The following is a 20,740-nucleotide window of genomic DNA, read 5'->3' as shown; positions in this document are numbered from 1 at the left end:
GGTCATCTGACAATGAAATCAGTCGACAGTAAATTTAGCAGAGCACCATTTAATGGACCAGTATTTTCCACTCTCCCAGTAAATTTATGAGAAGACAGTCCAGGCCTTCAGGTTTTTATTAGCAGATCTTCCTGACACATTCAGCTCTGCGACAAAATACCCAGCACATGTTTGTCATGTTCTTGTCTTTACATGAGGGGGTCACGTGCAAAGAGCTTACGCTTTTAGCGCTTACCCCAGAAACACATTTCTTTCTGTGGTGTGTGTGGACTGTTTATTTGCAGTATCTTGCACAAGGAACTGAAGGTGAGTAATGACATTACTCTTGCAAAAAACCTCATCAGCATCAGTCACCGGTGGAGAAAAAACAGAATCTGATTACAATGAGGGTGGTATTGGTATGCAGAGCAAGGAAAGCCGGGTGCATGGCTCTGCTCTAGGAGTTAAAAGGCTCTGCAGACTACTCTCCTTTATTTGTATTTATGGCACTGTTGTCAGAAGTGCTTGGAAAGATGTAAAGCAGTTTGAAAATGTAGTGCAACGAAATCGTTGTGCTGAAATTTTCCAAGAAACAAACCAGAAACTTTTTAACATTGTTATGATTGCAGAGAATGTGTGAAAATCTGCCCACAACATGTAATCGGCCTGAAAATGCCTTGTTTGCTTATTACTGCCTGAGTGTTTCTTTTACTGGAAAACAATGAGGGAAAGCAGGGAGATGTTTTTATACATCAGGTACCAGTGGTGACAGTGCCATCCCTGCCGGCTGTTTTGCGCTGCCTTGATGATCCCAGCCTCAATAACGTGGGACGAATCCCACAGCTGAGGCCTCCAGAATTTCTTTTCCTGAGAGAGAAACCAGTGCACTGGGGGGGGTGATAGGAGAGGGAAATTATGTAAGCCTGAATCAAGTTGCATGAAGGGAAATGATCTGAAGTGCCAGACCACAGTTAAGGTCCAGAATTAATGTGTATTGCTGAGTTTGTTTCAGAAGGGGGTTTATCTGTGTGCAGGGAAAAAACCCATTTCTCCACATACTTTACTAATCCAGCAGATTTCCAGAACTCTTTTTGTCACTGTATGAATTAGGCATGCCAGGCGCTTTGGGGAGGAGGTAGCAGGCAGAGTCCTGGGGAAATGTCCCTGTATAAAATGGGGCAGCAGAAAGCCTAATGGATGCAAGATGGATGTGCAGAAATAAGTTGGTTTTCTTTAGTTATAATAGCTACTTCATATTTAATTCAGAGCTTATTACAAAAAATTACAGTAAAAGGCCATTTTTAATGACAAGGTCTCATAGCTGCCAATTTTCAGCTCACTATGGAGACTGATTCAAAATGACTTGCATCCCTACACACATGTGTATACGCAGATGGTGAATTACAGATTTAACTCAATGGAGAGAACAGGTGCTAAAAATACAAATTTGGGGAAAATGTGGGAGGGAGAACAGAATGAAACAGACTGACAGCTGCTCATTGTCCTGCCTTGACTAAATGAGCCTCTTAAAAGTTCAGGGGAGGAAGAACAGATGAGAAAACAAAAGACTTCATAGAGGTAACAGTGTCCTGCAAAGGCCAGAGACATACAATACTGAGAACATTACAATGAAGATACTAGGTATCCCTCAGAAGATTTCTGAACATCAGCTATAGGGTGTTTTTGTTTCATTGTGTGAAACAACATGGTGCTGATACTGCAAATGTACCCCTGGATGCTGAAGCCAGTGGGATCCTCATCTAACAAGTACTTTACAAGTATCTGTATTGTAAGGGTGGTGAGACACTGGCACAGGTTGCCCAGAGAAACTGTGGCTGCCCCCAGATCCCTGGCAGGGTTCAAGGCCAGGTTGGATGGGGCTTTGGGCACCCTGGGCTAGTGGAGGTTGTCCTGGCAGCAGGTTGGAACTAGATGGGCTTTAGGGTCCCTTCCAACCCAAACCATTTGGAGATTCTACAAGTACTTTCAGATAAGCCTAACTGCAATGCCCACTGTGTGCATGGTCTACATACACAGGATCTAGAGTTTTATGGTACCAAGTACTATAATGCCCCATTTTTTAATTGATCCTGTCAGAATGAAGTCCCCAAGTCTAAATAAACCACCTACTTAATGCCAATGGGAAGTTTCTTGTTTCAAGTCACCATGGCCAAAGAGGGGAAAAGGTAAAGACAGGGTTGTGTTTAAGCACTGCCCACTCTGATTCAGATTACATGGCATTGCATTATTCCCAATTGAAAAAAAACACAACATCACAGGAGGTCCAGCTGCCATCTTAAGGAAACATCTCTGATGAAATGAGGTTCTTCAACATTTAACTGGAATTTGTCTGAGCACAGGAGTGAGCACAACCCTGAACATGACTCTGAGAAGAAAAATGATGTGCCATTGCATTTGTAGCATTGGGGAGAACTGGCATGTGTTGCTTGTATCAATTTTGTCCCAGTTAGTAAGATTAATGTATACTGTACTATTTATTTCCTGCCACAGATCACATTGACTGTTTGAAACAGGGCTACTGTGTCCTTTGTTCTCTCTCAAAGCAGACATGATGGCCAGGTCATATGGTATGTAGGAATTAAAGGGAAAAAGTGCTTGGGGGTATGCCTACAAGCATGAAGGGGATGCACATTCCCTTTCATCAGTTATAGCAGGCTGAGGTTTCTGTGATGAAACTTCTGGGGATAAGAACAGGCTGTTAAATCCTCTGCTGAAGAAAAGGGAAAGAAAAAAGCTTGCCTGGGAACTGGTAGATGTTCTGAGAAGACCATAAGAGACTTTCACTAATAGATCACAAGGTTTGGTCACAAGGTACGAATTATGCATTCCATGCTTTTGGAGAAGAAGGGATGATTAAGAGCTGGCAAAAAGTAGGATGTAGAAGCTTGATGAGCCAAAGCTTCACTTTCATCCTTCCACAGATGATGTGTTGTCTTGGCCAAGGCAGAGAGGCCCAGGGAACACTGGTGAAGATCAGTGGAGAAGACAATAACAGATAAATTGAATCAGAATGGAACTGTTGGACGTCCTTTGTACATTGGGTAAAAATGGCCTTCACCGATGTGAAAAGCAGCAGAACTAGTGAAATACCCATGGAATATCACAAAGGCTGAGATAAGGTTGCTTAATATAGTTAGGATGATTCTATCAGAACAACTTTTCAGAGGACAATATAATTATTTTGCAAAAAGGCATTGTTTTCAACAAATTTCCAGTGAAACACTGGAGTTGTCTTCTTGGCACATTCTAACACCAGGACTGGGGATCCCAAAAGCATACCAGCTTCAGACTGCCATAGGAGATACCTCTCTGCCTAGGAAGCTGCTGGCAACTTGAGGGATTTCCACTGTCTCTCCACAGACTAGAAGTGTCTTTGTATCTCCGCTCTACTGTGATGGCCACTGTTTGTGCTTGCAACTCTCCATCTGCCCAGTAAAGCTGAGTGGGAGTAGGGAGCCCAGGATTCACAGGCATTCATGCAACTTAGGCTTCTGTTAACAGTTATGGATTAAAAAGCACTTTTTGTTCTTCTATGTCTCCAAATATTTCCCTTTCAAAATTTTTTTTATGTTTCAAATTTGTTCAGAATTAAGAATTATATAAGAATTTAAAATATTTTAGTCAAACCATGATTATTGAGCACAAGCAGCAAGATTTTTAGAAGAATCACTGAGCTGAAAGGGATGGGTTTTGGGTTTTTTTCCCTGCATGTCTACCAGAGGATTTTTCCTCTCATTTAACTAATTGAAGTATTCCAGAGAAATTAAACCAAGTTAGTAGATGTAGAATTTGAATGGAATCAGCAAATAGACTGCATAAAAGAAGTTTGTATTTATCTGATCTTGAAATGAATCAACATTTTCTTAAGTAAAAATGTAAATAAGGATGGTTGTCTTCTCCCACTAGCATTTATTTCTAGCAATGCAACATTTTTGGTTATATAAACAAAAAAAATGACTGAATTGACCACTTGAAATATTCTCATAATATAATTCCTTATACTTATGCCTCAGTGCCAGGAAGCATTTAAAATCCAGTGCACTGTGTTTGATTTTACTGCCTTCTAAAAGTGCTGGAGAGCATTCATCTACTAGTATCTCAGATGATCAGTCAGAAGCCACAGGAATAGTGACAGCTCTTTCGGATTTAAGAATGGAATCTTTCATGTGGGAGAACGGCTTCATTCAGCAAAAGCCCCACACTTTGCTGAGCCACAGGAGGTGTTAGCCCATGTCTTCCTTAATCAGGCCAGTGGAGTAGATCAGCAGGCACCAGTCAGTCTCTTAGCTCCTGGGAATGGGATATGGTTGGATTTGAAGGTGTAGATGTTCACATTTCCTTCTGTTGCTAGTGGAATGCACTGGTAGTTTTATTCCCACCTTCCATTTTGCCCTTTTTTGTGACTTGCTATTCAGTCAAGGATAGTTGTGAGACTGCTAATGTCTTTGTATGCTCCTTGAAAGTGGGATTTCCACAGCAGGAGATAGGTATTAACATTTTGATGTGAAAAAACAAAGACATAAATCCTGTAGAAACATCTGCTCTATGCGGACCCTTCCAAAGGACATACAAGCCCCTTACTACTTTGTGTCTCCTCTGATGGGTAAAGATTCGTAATTTCTGTAGTTCAGAGGACAATTCCAGTGCAATTGACCTGAAATGGAAATTAATTCACTGGAGTTTTGGACAGTTGAAAACGATCATCAAAATAATGCCTCTCAGTGCTCCATGATGATTTTCATTGGAGGCAGTGGTGAGAGAAGACAGCTCATCTGAGAGGTCCTGTGGCATTTGTAACTAAGAGCACTCAGATCAATGGTTAAAGTATGTTTCCCCCGTTTTCAGATGATGAAGTGTTATCCCTTCCTTCCCACTCACTGTCCCTCCCTCAGTTTTCTCACAGTCCCTGTGAACCTTCCTGTGGTCTTTCCTTTAAGTCTTCAAGGTGCCCTTGTCTGCAGTTCCTGAAATCTATCACTTTAACCATAAGACTATTTAGAATAGCTGGAACAAACCCAGATGGCAGCATCACCATCAGTAGAGCAGTCCAGCACCAAAGCCATGGCCCCTGCCATGTTCTGTTCATTTTTTAAAAAACAAAAGTGTGATGGGAATCATCGGAACTGGACTAACAGTGCAGATCATTTTGGGACAGCTTATGCTTTTGGCTGGAGATGAACTTTGGAACAATTGAAAGCTGGTTGGAGTCACCAAAAAAGGATTGAATCTTTTCTGTTAAGGCTTGTCATGCCATTAGATAACTTGTGTATTTGGTTTGTGTGGCAAGGCTTTGGTGTCAGTGGCCTACAGAGGTGGGTTCTATGAGAAGATGCCAGAAGCTTCCCTCATGTCCAACAGCGCCAATGCTCAAAATCATGGTGTGGCAGGCTTTCCCCCTGTAGCCCATGGAGGATGATGGTGGATCAAATATCCACCTTCAGCCTGTGGATGACCCCATGCCAGAGCAGGTAGATGTAGCCACAGGAAACTGACCCCATGCAAGCCTGTGCTGAAGCAGGCTCCTCAGTTAGACCTGCAGTCTATGAAAAGAGGAGCCCAAGCTGAACCAGTTCATGAAGAACTACATCCTGTGGGAAGGACTCATGGTGGAGGAATTCATGGAGGACTGTCTCCTGTGGGAGGGACCCCAGGCTGGATCAGGGGCAGAGCATGAAGAGTCCTCCCCCTGAAGAGGAAGGAGCAGCAGAGACAATGTGTGATGAACTGACCCCAACACCCATTCCACATCCTCCTGTGCTGCTGGGGGGGGAGGAGGGAGAGCAATGGAGAATGGAGTTGAGCCTGGGAAGAAGGGAGGGGTGGAAGAAGGTTTTTGAATATTTGGTTTTATTTCTCATTATTCTGATTTGATTGGTAGTAAATAAGTTTTTTCCAAGTTGAGTCTGTTTTTCCCATGAAAGAAATTAGTGAGTTATCTCTCCTTGTCCTTATCTCAAACCACAAACATTTTGTTACATTCTCTCCCCCCTGTCCATCTGAGAAGGACAGTGATAGAGCAGCTTTGAGGGGCACCTGGCCTCCAGCCTGGGACAATCCACGACACATGTTTGTGTTATGTTTGGGTTAACTGTACAGAGTATATGCCTACTGAGCAACCCAAATTTAACCATGGTATGAGCAATCTTTTAAGTCAAACTGAACAGAGGTGGACATGATGAGACCAGGTTTCATCTCCAAAAACCTCTCAGCTCTTCAGATGAATTCCAGACAGTGTAGAAGGTGGCTAACAGGAGCATTTGAGACAAGTGAGAAGTGATTTCTGAGAGTCCGCTTACTGCTGCTGGTGGCAGTCAATCAAAGACAAACAGGCTATTATGGGAGATGGAGGGAAAACATTTCTATCCTAGAAGAAATATGTGTCTATGGGTCATTCACTCTGCTCCAAGGCATCACGTATTTTTCTTACTAAAGTAAAAGGCTCTTTCTGCTCTTATATTCAAACACAAAGTGAATGACACACCGATGGTGCTGTCAGGCACCTCTCACTAAATCCATGTACCAATCACATGGATTCATTGGGGTCTGGGATTGGAGCCTGCAGATTTAAAAGAGAAAAGAGCAGCTAGTTGTACATAAAGCTTCCAACACACGAGCTAACCTGGTTTCATATGAGCATTATTTAATCAAGCATAGGAAATATATGATGTTACGGTGTTCTTTGGGTGGCATGGTAACTTGTGTTGGATCCGGGAGATTTTTGTACAAGTCAGTCCAATAAGATACTATGACATTGCAGGTTACAAGAGGCTTGAGGAACCAGACTGCCTATCCAGAACACCTCAACAAGGTATTTGTAAACACAAATCAAACACTGCACGCTTGATTAGCACCTTAGTAATATCACTGAGTTACTGGAGGCCTCTAGAAATTGGACTGATAAGATACATTGTTGTAATCTTCACTTTCTATGAGCAAGGGTTGGACCTCTGAAGAAGTTCCTCTTCTTTTCTTCTGGCAGACCACCACGAGCCCTGTGAGCAAAGCAGTAACTATGCCTCCAATCACAGCTGCTCCAACCAACCAACCCCAGATCTGACGGGCTTGCCTAAGGTACGGTGTTAAAAACTCCTGGAAAGAATCAAGTGCTGGAAAAAAAAAAAAAAAAAGCATTATACTATCAGTTTATAAAGGTTATATAACGGATAATACTGGAAGGCTTATTGAAAAAAGAAATGACATTGGTGGAAAGTGTTTGAAGGTCAAAAATAGTTTAAAAACAATATCTCTTCAGCCCTTATAGTCGCTTTCTCAATCTTCATGCTAAAGGAAGAAACAGAATCTACTGTCTCCAGTGCTCTTTATGATTTTGTACAAAACAGTGAGACTATAACCCAAGATGTTTGATACAGTATGGTCAAAGGTCCTGCTGGCTCAGTGTTCTGTTGGCATCAATAACCAAAACAGAGAGGCTAGGAAGAGTTTAAGAACAGGTCAAGCCTATTATGGTCTTTTCAGAAAATACTTAACCAGCTTCCAACAATTTGCAGCTCAGGGATTTCCTGAACCAGATGTGGTGTCACTGTATATAATAGTTATTAGAGGATTTTTTTCCTTCTGTCAGCTTTTCTAGCTGCTCTTTAAACTTCTATCACAACTTCTTGCAGCAAGGAGATCCTTGCCTTAACTATACGTTGGGTAACAAAATAAAACTTTCCTTTCGCTAACTTTGAACTTCTAACCTGCTTGTTTCATTTGATAGTTCTTGTGTAGGGAGAGGCAGTACACAATTACTCTCTGGTGACTCAAAAAACATCTTAAAGAATTGAAGCCTTCTTTCTTTGGTGAATGCAGGGCAGCTTTTCATCAGTGAGATAATTAACTGCCTTCTTGCTTTGTGTTATAAATCTGTGTGTCTCTGTCTGGTTTTCTCACTAAGGCCCTATGAGTTAAACCCTGCCATACAGGGCTCTCACTTCATGGTAGTGGTTGGAAAGTGACCTCTTCATAATGCACTCAACAACCTGTTGCCTTGAATTTGAGAAATGGGAATAGATGTCTCCTTGTCAAGGAAGATTTAGAATCCACTTCTCCCAATTAGTAGCTGTAATTGGTAGCTATTATGGGGAAAAAAGCGCACCTCTCTGGGAAACATCTCTGGGACTCTCTATAGAGTTTATTTTTTAATAATATTCATCTGCCTACTTGACATCTTGAATTTTCACTGGTGTCTAAAAGTAATCCCATATATCTTCTTTGATGATGGTGCTTCTGATGCTATAACATGCACTGCGAAAAACACTTTTGGTTTGGAGAACCTTTAAGGTTAAGTTTTCCTTATCACTAGATGCCTGAATCGCTTCCTGAGATGTAATTATAATTTAGGCTAAGTTTAGGCTGAATATAGTTTATTTGTTCCTACAATTCTGCTTAACTTTTGGGAATGTTTCATTGCTATTTCTCTGATCCTTGTTTTCCAAATAATCCAACTTTACATCCTGAGATTGTATTTCAAGAGCCTTCAACCTTCTGCTTCTCATTAGACATATAAATGCTAAGAATTACATATAAAAAAGGTTCTTGATGTTTCAGACTGAACTTGACAAACCTCTGGGTATGAGGTACATTATCTCTTCAATCCGTCAAATGAGTTCTGTCAAATGAGGACAGTACCACTCACTGAATCCTTTGTATTGTGAATATAAATTAATATCTCTGCAGGACTCAGCTGCTGTAGTGATCACCACCAAATGAAGTGTTAGGGGAAACATCTTCAAGATAGCATTTTAAAGGTGTTCAATAAATCACACATTAGGCTGCATGCTGCTTAACTGAGAGAAGGAAAATAAGGAGTTGAAAGAAGGAGTAGACAGAATCACCTTGTGATTCTGTGATTCTATGAAAGGATTGGACATCTGGTTCTTCGTGAATGCTGTCTATGCCATGTAGTGAATGAGGTGAGGGTCTGGGGAAAAGTAGTGTATAGGTAAATATAGTGCATGCATGTACAGGTGGAGGGTGTGTTATGGCCATACAAACCATAATGCTGGCATTTGTTAACTCTGTGTGCTTGACTTTGCAACTCTAATGTACTTTAACTCGACTCTTCTACCTTTATTTTGCAAACAAGTCTAAATTAGAAACAATCTGGCTATTTAAACTGGTGAATGGATACGATAAAAGAAAATTGGTATGACACAGGAACTTGATACTGTTTTAATATGGAAAAAGAGAATTATCACAAAGTTCTCCTCCCAGAATTTTTCTGGGGTATGGAGATTTTCAAAGTGGCATCTTAAACTCATACTTTATTCTTGAACCATCTCTTTCCTCCATCAAAACTAGTTGGAGGTCTGAGCTATCTTCTTCCCAGTAAAACATAACACGACTTAAAGATGATAAGGTGTCACATTTCATGGCAAGCCCTTTCGCAAGGGATTGATCTACTTTATTATGTCCTGATAATCAGTCAAACATGCCCTTCTCTTGCTTTCAGCCTCTGCACATTTTCTGTAATTAGCTCAAAGCCAAAAGCCACCTCCTGGCATCTACTGCCTGTTTCCTTTTGCCACACAAACGGTGTTTGGCATCGCTATTGTAAGGTTACCATAACAACTGTTGGGTGTCAGAGGATGAAGCACCCCAGGACACCCTATAATCTGTTAATCTCTAACTCTAACACAACCGTAAACCTATGACTGAACTGGCTGCTCAGCCAAAATCATTCAAACTCAGATTTCAATATTCCATTACCATAATTCTTTAATCTCTAATTGTGAAAGGCCCAAAAGTGCAACAACTGTTTTCTGATGAGTACCTGGCAAAAATGTCAAGGGAGTGGTAATGGGGACAATGACACATAGCTGCTTTGTGGGAGACATTAGCCAATGGTCTTAGCATTCAACACTTGACATACTCTTTCTTCTCAAGGAGTGTTAGCTCTAGGTAACAGCAACAAATCATTCTTCCTTTTAATACATCACATCATTCTTTTTTAATGTAATTGAAAAAAAACAAGCAGTCCATTTTGTGTGGGTTGCTGAATGTCTTTGAGAGGGTAGGCAACCACAGCAGTGCAATTTTAAGGTGAAACAATGAGTAATAAGGTGGACTTTCCATGATGATTGATGAAGAAATGTGCTGTGGCAAGTCTATTACTTGGCGTCTTCAGTTCTTCCTTCTGTAGTAGCATCAAACTACATTATTGCTTTAATGGATCCCAGGGATTAAAACCAAACCTTTACTTTTTCCTTTTTTTAAAATTTTTTTTAAGAGTATTTATATAATTAAGAGATTCCTTTTATTTAACCTGAAGAATGGCAATTTTTTTTGAGGGTTAGTTCCACAAATTTGAAATAAAAACTCTGGGCAACCAAGAAATAAATTATCTTTCTATCATTTTTCTGTTACCATATGCCCCATCGATATGTTTGCAGTATTGCTATTCCATTTGACAAGTGTTTCTACTCCTAACATGGGTAGTTAATGGGCATTAGGTTTTAAAGCAAACTTTGAGGCAGCACAAACATCTTTTTATATTAAACTGGCAATTTTTTTCTTATACTGGTGAGCAAGTTATTTCTGTATGGTTTCTGCCATCTCTCGTGCTTGCATGGTTCACTGATTGTGTCCCCCTGGGTGGTCAAAGGAAATACCAGTGAGACTTCCACAATCAAAACTAGGAAGATAAGCTGGAACAGAACCAAGTTAGGCAGTCCCTCAGTCTGTCTTAAGGCTGGATGACTTGTCTTTGCCATGATGAAAAGTTCACAGCTCCCACAAACTTCATCAATCTTCTCATTATTACAGGTTGGAAAGTCTTCTGCTATGTCACCTTCTGACAACAGTGACAGAAAGCCTGGAGAAGACTGTCCACTGTCTTTGGGCTGCAAGATATGCTGTGCAATGGTTTATGATGGAGCTACAGTATTTATTCATGTAAATTCAAGGTGCTCCCTTTCAGCTCTGCCTTCAGCCCAAGGTGGGTAAGTCAGAAAGCCATGATCCACAGTTCCTCGTATGGCTGTTTATAGAATCAGAACCATTTCTGCATGGATGACGATAGTTTTATAATTCATTTTTCAGTGCTGAAGATGGTTAGCGTTTTCTCTGCCTGTAACATTGCTGAGGACTCCTGCCCATGCCCTGGCAATGATGGCACATTCACAGAGCATTAATGGCAAAAATCAATTGATTTGGAGTTTTGAGAGGGGATAAATTAAATATTACTGGATATATTTGTAGAGCAACGCTGTTTACTTTTTGTTTGACAAACTCAGTTAACACTTGCACTTCCTAACTGCTCTTTCATAGTTTGCTTATATGAATTTCTAAAAAAAGAGGTGGTAATCCAGCTATAGGGTACCTGATATCAACACATTCTATGCATCTAGGGTGCTAACAACTCACCATAAAATAGTTTCCTACAACTGGATTGCTTCCAGAAAAAAAACCCCAACAGTCCAACACAAAATCACCTTTTTTAAAAATCCATATTTCAGTTCCTCCACTAAGCATCATTATATAAACCATCAAAATATCCGCTCATACTCTTCTTTCTGAGCAATATATTTTTGCATCCTATTCTCATGGTTCTCTTCTTCTGTTTTAATAAACCTTAATCTACATCTATTCTCTCCCTGAAAGAGACCCAGGGACCCAAATTGTTCTCTTCTCATTTTCTATTTAATTGATAAATGTGAAACACTTTCCAGGTAGCTTATCTAAAGTATTATCACCTTTAATTTTTTTTCTATTGTCTTGGCATCCACATTTTATTGTGCATGTCACTATTTTATTGTGGGCTCTTACATGCCACAGTAAAGCATGGACTTCATTAAAGCCTTTGACACTATTTCTCACAGCATTCTGCTTGAGAAATTGACTGCTATGTCATTGGTAGTCTGGACAGGCGCTGCCTCTGCTGGGTAAAAAACTGGCTGGATGGACGGGCCCAAAGGATGGTGGCAAATGGAGCTAAATCCAGCTGGAGGCCGGTCATGAGTGGTGTTCCCCCAGGGCTCAATCCTGGGTCCAGTCCTGTTCAATGTCTTTATCAATGACCTGTATGAAGGGATCCAATGTTCCCTCAGTAACTTGCTGATGACACTAAACTGTGAGGAAGTGTCGATCTGCCTGAGGGTAGGGATTTCACTGAATCAGTAAGGAGGCTCTTTAGAGATATCTGGACAGGCTGTATCGATGGGCAAACCAGTGGGATGAGGTTCAACAAGGTCAAGTGTAGAGTCCTGCACTTCTGACATAATGACCCTGTGCAGTGCTACAGGCTTGGGGCAGGGTGGCTGGAAAGCAGCCTTGCAGAGAAGAACCTGGGGATGTTGGCTGACTGCCGACTCAATATGAGCCAGCAGTGTGCTCTGGTGGGCAAGAAGGCCAACAGCATCTTGGCTTGTATCAGAAACAGAGTGGCCACCAGGTCCAGGGCAGTGATTGTGCCCCTGTGCTCAGCATTGGTGAGGCTGCACCTCGAGTGCTGTGTGCAGTTTTGGGCCCCTCACTACAAGAAAGACATTGAGGTCCTGGAGCATCTCCAGAGAAGGGCAACCAGGCTGGTGAAGGGGCTTACGAGGAGCAGCTGAGGGAACTGGGATTGTTTAGTCTGGAGAAGAGGAGGTTAAGGGGAGACCTTATCACTGCCTACAATTACCTGAAAGGAGGTGGGTGATGGTCTCTTCACCCAAGCGACAGGTGATAGGATGAGGGGGAATGGGCTCAAGCTGCACCAGGGCAGGTTCAGATTAGACATTATTAAAAAAATCTGCACCAAAAGGGTTATCGAGCACTGGAACAGGCTGCCCAGGGAGGGGGTTGAGTCACTGACCCTGGATGTATTTAAAAGACAGGTAGGCAAGGTGTTCAGGGATATGATTTAGTAGAGGACAGGTATGGTTGGACACAATGATCTCAAAGGTCTTTTCCAGCCTAGTGATTCTATGATTCTATGCATAACATCATCCATTCACGTTATGGCCAACAGTGTGTGCTCCTGAGTCAGGAGACTTAGCAGATTCCCTCCATGGTGGTGCCATATTTGCCAGCTGCCACATTTTCTACTCACCAGATGTGATTTTGCAACCAAATTGCTAAAAAGCCAGAAACCAGAATGTGCTTGCAGTCAGACTCTGGATCTGAGCTCTCTTCCTGATCACATCCACGAGTAACCTGGCCTTCTACATTGTAATCACAATACTTTTGTTCCTTGTTTTGCTCTGAATGTCTAAGATCATTATATGTTATTAGTTAAGCTGTCCAAAAACTGCAAATGATAGTTAGATTCTTGGGTTTATAATGGGGCAACTGCCTGCTTTTTCAAAAAGGAAATATTAATCACCAGGCTACACATGTCATGGTCATCAAATTGTTCCCACTGAGAGAGGGAGATTTTCTAGGGGAAAGTCAATGCTCTATCTAGGGGTTTATCTGCTCCCATTCTGGAAGAGAAAGAAATAAAATAGAAAAGCCCTGAAATCTAAGTGCTTGGAATAGCTCTTGCCACATAAAATTGTTTTGACAGCTATTGCTAGGTGGTGCCGTTAGTCTTCCAAATCTTTTTTATTGATGCTAACAAATGTTCATTTTCAGTAAGCTATGCAGGCTCTGGTAGCTTTACAGTTCACAGTTCTCATGTAAGGGAGAGCTGGGTGTCTGCTACGATTTCTGCTCAGATCAGCTCTGCAGTAACTAGGCTCTGACATGTGTCTTTGATTCCTGAGGGATGGATTTCCACGCACACTGTTTGTGACCACTTCTGCTTCAGGGCTGTCACATGTATAAAAATAAATGAAGCTGCAATTAAAATAACCATATACTGTCACACACTGATTTGCTTTTCAGGGGAAAGCAGGGCTGCAGGTATCAGATTTTTCTCCAGGGAACAGCAACAATATAATTTAGCATTAAAATGCCATTTTGGCATTGGATTCTTTCCAAGTTTTATTTCTTGTAACCAGCCTCGTCATGCTCTGTGCAGCTACCAGGTTGGTGGTGCTGTAACTCAGAACTGCTGCCCTTGATGTTTTCTTCCAGCTGCTTCCTTTAAAGCCAACAAGACCTGGTTTGTGTGCTCATTGTTTATTCTGTCCTGTCCCCTTCCTCTGCCTTTCCTCTTCCTCCTCATTTGGAAGATCAGGAGAAATGCTGCCTCTTCTAAACACCCAGATTTTCACTGCTATGATTTTTTTTTCCTCTGTAACTTTTTTCCTATTTCACAGAATCAGTAGGTTGGAAAAGACCTTTGAGACCATCGAGTCCAACCATTTCTGTCCTATGCTAAACCATATCTCTAAGTACTTCGTCTCCCCATCTTTTAAACACATCCAGGGATGATGACTCAATTTCAATTTATCCAGTAACTCATGGCTGCTAGTCACAGACTTTCTCTTCTCCTCTGAGGAGCTTTCAGGGTGGACTGCTTCAGCTCCTCTACCAAAAAGTTCCTGTTTATTCCTATGTTCCTCTGAACAGGAGTCCAGCCTTTCTGTCTGGAGGAAAGTCTAGGTTAAATACTAGAGTGCTAGAGTACTGACAAAAGTCTATATCTGCACTTTGAGAGTAACTAGTTCTTCCCCTCGGATAAGGAATATCTTAAACTCTATCCTCAGTGAGATTAACAAGGGGCTGAGTGACATTTGAGGATTATCTGGGCTTTCTAAATGAGGTTGAACTTGACTCTGTGTTGATCTTTCAAAATACTTAAGGAACTACTTTCCTTACCTCTGTGTTAAAAACATGGCTAGAAATTAATAAGAATTTAATTTTCTGATGACGGTGTTCTGCCCAGAAAAAGGGAAAAGACCAGGAGGCAGCAGAAGTGAATTGCTAATAATAAACAGCTTACCATTTCCTTCCTTTTGCAGAACTAATTCAGGACTTGGTATTTCTGAAAACAGTGTCATTTGGCACTTTTTTTAAGTGAGATGATTCTAAGAATAATGTGGTTTTAGGAAACTAGTGGCTTTAATTAAAACTATGTATAAGTATTTTTGGTCTTGATCAAGAATTGAATTGTGGCAATGTGAATAAAAAGGCAAAAATACTACCAATGAGACCAAAATAATAATTTAAGATTACATTTGAAGCATTTATTTGCTTATTTTCTGGCTAAATACTTGAGGTTGACCAAACTGTTCAGGACTTCTTGGGGGAAATACTGACTTCTGTCTCTGGGTTGTAATACTAAAACAGCCTTAGCTGCTATGCAGGATAGTTGTAGATTCCTTTCATTGCACGTAAAATAGTCAATAAGGAGACTGTGAATGAAGCCAGATTTTACTTGAGAAGTGAACAAACAAGCTAAATGCATGATTGGATGGTTTATCAAGTATGCAGGAAACGTACACCCCCATTAGTAAGCAAACTCTGTCAGGAAAACAGGGATTCCCTGAGAATTGATATTGTTTTGATAAAGATAAAAAGCTAGTGAATGTTAGCATCTGTAAAATGTCCCTGGTGCTTTTGCTGTACAGCTACTGGACTTTTAGCTCTTGATTGCCTTTTAACTGAAGAGCTGCATTCACAGAAAGTTTTCTGCCTCAGACAAGAAAGCTTTTTGCAGTGTTCAACATAGATGATGTGTTGGATAATTACAATGGCCCAGTTTTATAAGAGGTTGGGCCAAAGTGTCTGAGCAATCCACAGTTCCAGGCAACACTGTGTTTGTAACAGGATTTAACCCTCCTCTTAAACAATAAGGAAACCTGTACTACTCAAGAAAACTATGAATGCCACAACTCTGAGCATGAGACCTGGGATCCCCAGCAGTGACAGCCCCAAGGCCCTCTGTCCTCCCTTTGTCTGAGGATGGCCAAAAGGCCCTACTTAAAACTATCTCTGAACAATGATGCATATCCAAACCATCTCTAAAAAGTGAAAAAATCATTCTATTAAATGAGATGAGCATTACGAATGATTCAGTTGCATTCTGTACGAGTACCCATAAGGCAAGAACAAAGTCAATGGATCACTGCTTTAAGTGCTGCACAGATCTTGTGTTGGCCTTTTGGTACCAAGGTGAATTTTGCTCTGAATATTTTAGAGATCAGATTACATTTTAAATCAGAGAGCCTTGCATCTGCCCTCCTTTCAGCCATGACCACAATTTGGAAAATCCCACAGGTTCCCATATGTATTTCCAAGTAACAACTGAGCTGGACATATGGCATAGATGAAATCCGGCACTTTTTCTCCCCAGTTCTAATCATGAGATGATAATTTGGATCAGATTCTGCTCTTACATTGACTAGGATAGACAGCATTAATGGTAGTGACTGATTCTTGGTGGGAACTTTTCTTATGGTGTCATGTTGACTCTCCATTAGATCAGAAACATGAAAACAAGCAGGTAAAAATTGGGACTATAATCAGGAAAATATCTAAAATAGAAGGATTTTAAAGTGTCTTCTTATTTTACAGACATCCCAAGTTATAGGCAACAAACTTGACATTTACCCAAAATAATAACATTACCTGGTTCTTGCAGATACTCATAGTCATATCCCAGCTCTCTTGAGGATTTAAAGAATTCTCCATTTCGGTAAAGGGGGATAAAGGGAACCATGTAATTTTCTCGATTGTGCCCAATGGGTGCGTTGGCTGCTGGGTAAACTTCTAGCATGGGTCTGTGTCTTCTTAACCAGCGCTCAAAAATGCTGTAGAGGAAAAAGCATGTCAGTGGTGGAGATAGGCAGAAATTTTCTTCTTGAAGATTAAAAAAGAAGTGTTAAAGATTTTTTTTTGTGAAGCCTGAGTACAGAGTGGCATGCAATGACTTGTATTTGTGTGTGCTTAATGCTTGTCAAATCATTTGACGTTAGCTACTTCAGCGCTGAGTTCCTATGCAAGCCTACGAAAAGGCCTGCAGAGAGGCTGAATATGCTTTTAAATTCCACAAATGAAATTCATTGTCTCACTGCAATTTCTGCTCAGCAGTTCACATGGTTGTGAAGGATAGAGACAGAGATTAAAGACCTCAGTCCTTCCTCCTCACCATCAAAAACATTTATGGCTGGGTTTGGATGGTTTTGTTGCCAGCTTCTCAGTCCTGTTTCCCTTTGCTTATTTTGTCTCCACTGTTACCAAGTGTTTTCATGCCTGTATTAAAGTATGGCTACACCATGGTTGGTTTGACATCATCAAGGAGGTGAAAACATCTGAGGAAGGAGGGATAAGTTACATGAGTCCAAAAACTTGATAAAGCCAAACAGTTATCAGAAGCCTTTCTCCAGCCATAGCTTCTTCGCTGACCTTGGTCTCTGTGTAGATGTTTTGCATATTTTCACTCCTCTCTCTTGGCTGCTACTGAAAGTTTTTTTTCTCCCTTAGCTATGTTATCCCTGAGGTGCTATCACTGTCGCTGATGGGCTCAGCCCCAGACAGCAGCAGGTCCTTCTTGGAGCTGGCTGGAACTGGCTCCATCCAACATGGGAGCATCTACTCACCAAAGCCACCCCTACAGCCTCTTACCAAAACCTTGGCACATGAACCTAATTCAAGCTGTTACCCACACCTGCAACCGCAACTGCCTCTGTTCATTTTTCTCTGCCAAACTTTCTCCATTAGCTGCCTATAAGTTCAGGCCTGTATGTCTGTTCTTTAACTTGGAAGCAGAAGGCTCAAACACTGCAATATGGGAAGAGTTTGTATTGACATTTTCAAGTCCACTACTGGATGTGTTTGGAAAACAAAATTAGGAATGCTTCAAGACATTCTCAGTTCTTTTCCCTTTGTGTCTATGCTTTGTCTGCTCAACTCTTCACTTTGTTCCAGTCCTCAGATCCTTTCCCTGATTCCTTGCTGTTTACGCGGTGACCTTGACTTTTCAGCAGACACCTGGATGTGACAGATTGAAATAGGACAGGTGGGAAGATGCTCCAAAGGGAGCAGTTGCAGGTGTCTTATATTTGAAGAAAGAGGACCCCATGCCTGATTAGAAGATATGGTAGGAGGGGATTATCAGCATCAAGTACAAGTAGTGATCACTGAATTAATTTTTTACTTATGAGGGATGGAAATGGTCTAAAAGAATTAAAGCACTTCATGCTCATCAAAACAGAGGAAAGGCCAAAGCTTTGTTTCTTTTTTTAGGATCAAAAGATTTAACAGATGAAACATACACGTTCATACACCTTGTCAACCCCTAACAATGCAGGTATTAATTTTGATTAGAATCTTCATTTGTGGCTCTCATCTTTAGTTAATTTCATCAACTCTGTCTAGAAAAACTCTTGTCAGAATAATAACGTTCAGTTGAAGCTTTCAGATGGATAAATTTAAACAATGATATCAAGTCTTCAGCTGCAGTTATCACAAGAAAGTTTGAACAGAAACTGTAATCAGATTACATCTTTGAAGGACAGCATAGAGAAATTCATTAATCATTAAAAAGGCACAGAATATAAAGGAAACCAGGGCATTAGTTTAGCTCTGGGGAGCAGGGGTAGGGGTGTTGCACTCCCACCCTTTGCCTGTCTGGTTTTCCCTAGCGTATTGGGCAAAGCACCCTATCGATGCCTTGTTTTCCTACCAGTTATAGATAGGAGCTGACATAACCCTTCTCTGCAGCATAACACTGTTACCTCTTAGGGTTTTAAAAGTCATGCTTTCCATTACTCCCTTTAGAATAGCTGGCTCTGTGTGTGTATCTTAGTTTTGTGGGGAGGGGTGGTTTGGGTTTTTTTTTGACATTTTGAAAGATTAGGATCATATTCTGCCTGGTAGTAAAGCAATTGGCTGAAGTTACATTTATTCTTTCCCCTTAAAGGCTTAGTTACCAGCTTAGAATATGCTCAGTTGGAAGGGACCCACACGGATCATCAAGTCCAACTCCTGGCTCTACACAGGGCCAACATGTCAGAGCATGGGACTGAGCACGTCATCCAGATGCTTCTTGAAATCAAGGTCTGTGCTGGGACCCCTTCCCTGGGGAGCCTGTTACGGTGCCATCAGGGAAGTGGTCACAGCACTGGGCTTGACCAGGTTCAAGAAACATCCTTTCCTTCTCTTAAAAGCAACCATATTGTAATCTATTTCCTTTTGGTACTTTGAAAATATATACTTGCTTACTGAGCTTTGCTCAGTAGCTGCAGACTTGGAAGAGCTTAGGACTGCAAAATTAAAGTTACATGCAGAGAGAGAAAATGCCTATGCAGTTATTTGGTCCCTTTGTGGAATGACAGAGTTCCTGGTAGAAAAGCTAGGTTTGCAGCATAGCAGCAGACCTGAACTCCCTAGAGTTTTTGGTTATCTTGGCAAACCACTGCTGCTAAGTTCTTTTTTATATGGCCCTCTGCATTCTCCCCTGGGTCTGAGAACTTAACAATGCAAGACTATGAATTAAATGATACCTGAAGGGCCATTCTATTCCAGTTTTCCTGCCTTGCTTGACATAATGAGACAAGAGGTAACAAAAAGACAGCTAAAGAATCAGATCAGGGCTCTGTGGTATCCAAACTCCATATTTCTTCTTTGCTAAAAAAAAGTACTGGGCAGAAGTTCAGTGATAGAGGAATCTGCCTGACTCCAGTAGCAGTCTGGTTGGTTACTTTTTTCATCAGCATGTAGACAAAGAGGGCAAGTAGATAAATAGTTATTTGTACCAGTAGGAGTGATATTTTCCAGGCATGAAGACTTTTGTAGCGCTGCAATACCAGCTAGACTCGCGTCATTTGGGAAATGTTGGCAGTGCTGAAGAGAGCAGATGGAATGTGAGCGTGGTGGGGAAGACAAGGCAGGATAAAGGAAAGAAGAGGAAAGCTATTCAAAAGTGATTGGGAATTTTATTCAGGGAATGGAAATGGCGGGGAGTCAGGGGCAGGGAGGAACTCGATCTGGGATGTAGCAAGAATAAACCATAAATCCTCCAGGGTGACAGCTCTCACCTAGAGGGTCATAGGCAATCAGGACTTAAGAAATAGAAATTTAAAATATGGAAATGAACTAACTGAAATGGAGATCAGTCTCCTGATAACCCTAACGCCATATGTATTTCTCCAGTGGCAAATGAAAGTGACTTGGAAGAGGTAGCTTTTATTTCAAGGCTTTGGACAAATTAAAAAATAATTCTATCTAGATTAGAGCAAAGACATTTTCTGTATGGAAAGCATCTTCCTTTGCTTGAAGAAATCAAAGTGCCCAAATTGCATGTCCTAAATAAGAGGTTAAGGAAACAAAAGGGATAGGAGAATAATTTGAATTTTGCCCTGTCACATTTAGAGCAGAAAGAGGCTCAGTCTCTCTATATTGCATTTCTGAAGTAGGAATTATTTTGTAGAGGGTGTATTATTAAAGTAAATATTGAAGGTTTTAGAATTACTAGATTATGGTGATCAACAGTCTATGCAAAGATTATTTTTATAGTAAGAAACAGCGTGCTAATATTGTAGAATGGGTTGAATTCAGACTCATTCAGAATAATATAAGGCTCAGTGTTTACATTTAAACATTCTGATCTAGGGACCTGATAAATTCACTATAGGTTACAATCTTTGGTTCAGTCAGAGGCTATATGCTTGATTTAGAAATAGCTAAGGGATCTTATCTTGTCAGAAAGATTCCCAAAAAGTCATAAAGGCAAAGAATATTCTTCCTGCATATTAGAGAAATTTTGGAAAGTGTTTGAGTCCCTATTTTGCTTTAGAGAAAATAGTCACAGAGTAAAAATTACTTGTCAAAGTTCACACTAGACATGCTGTGGTGGAGTGGGACCCTAGCTGTAGGTCCACGTTGTGCCTACTAGACTATGATACCTCCCAGAGCCAAGTTGTAT

At 40.9% G+C, this 20,740-nt stretch overlaps 1 protein-coding gene across 1 annotated transcript in view; it reads right to left on the bottom strand.

The window, feature by feature from the left end:
- Nucleotides 1–6,882: 6,882 nt before the first annotated feature.
- TYR (tyrosinase) overlaps nt 6,883–20,740 on the bottom strand; it is a gene marked incomplete at both ends in the record, with an annotated part of 51,712 nt that continues 37,854 nt past the window's right edge. The window contains 2 exons of the mRNA XM_084279640.1: nt 6,883–7,106; nt 16,444–16,625. Of these exons, the coding sequence (XP_084135766.1) occupies nt 6,883–7,106; nt 16,444–16,625 (406 nt within the window). The remainder of the gene's footprint in view (nt 7,107–16,443; nt 16,626–20,740) is intronic.

Source organism: Gallinula chloropus (genome assembly GCF_964237585.1).
Source record: "Gallinula chloropus genome assembly, chromosome: 1".
NCBI classification, from domain to species: domain Eukaryota; kingdom Metazoa; phylum Chordata; class Aves; order Gruiformes; family Rallidae; genus Gallinula; species Gallinula chloropus.
This window is presented reverse-complemented; position numbering and strand designations above follow the sequence as displayed.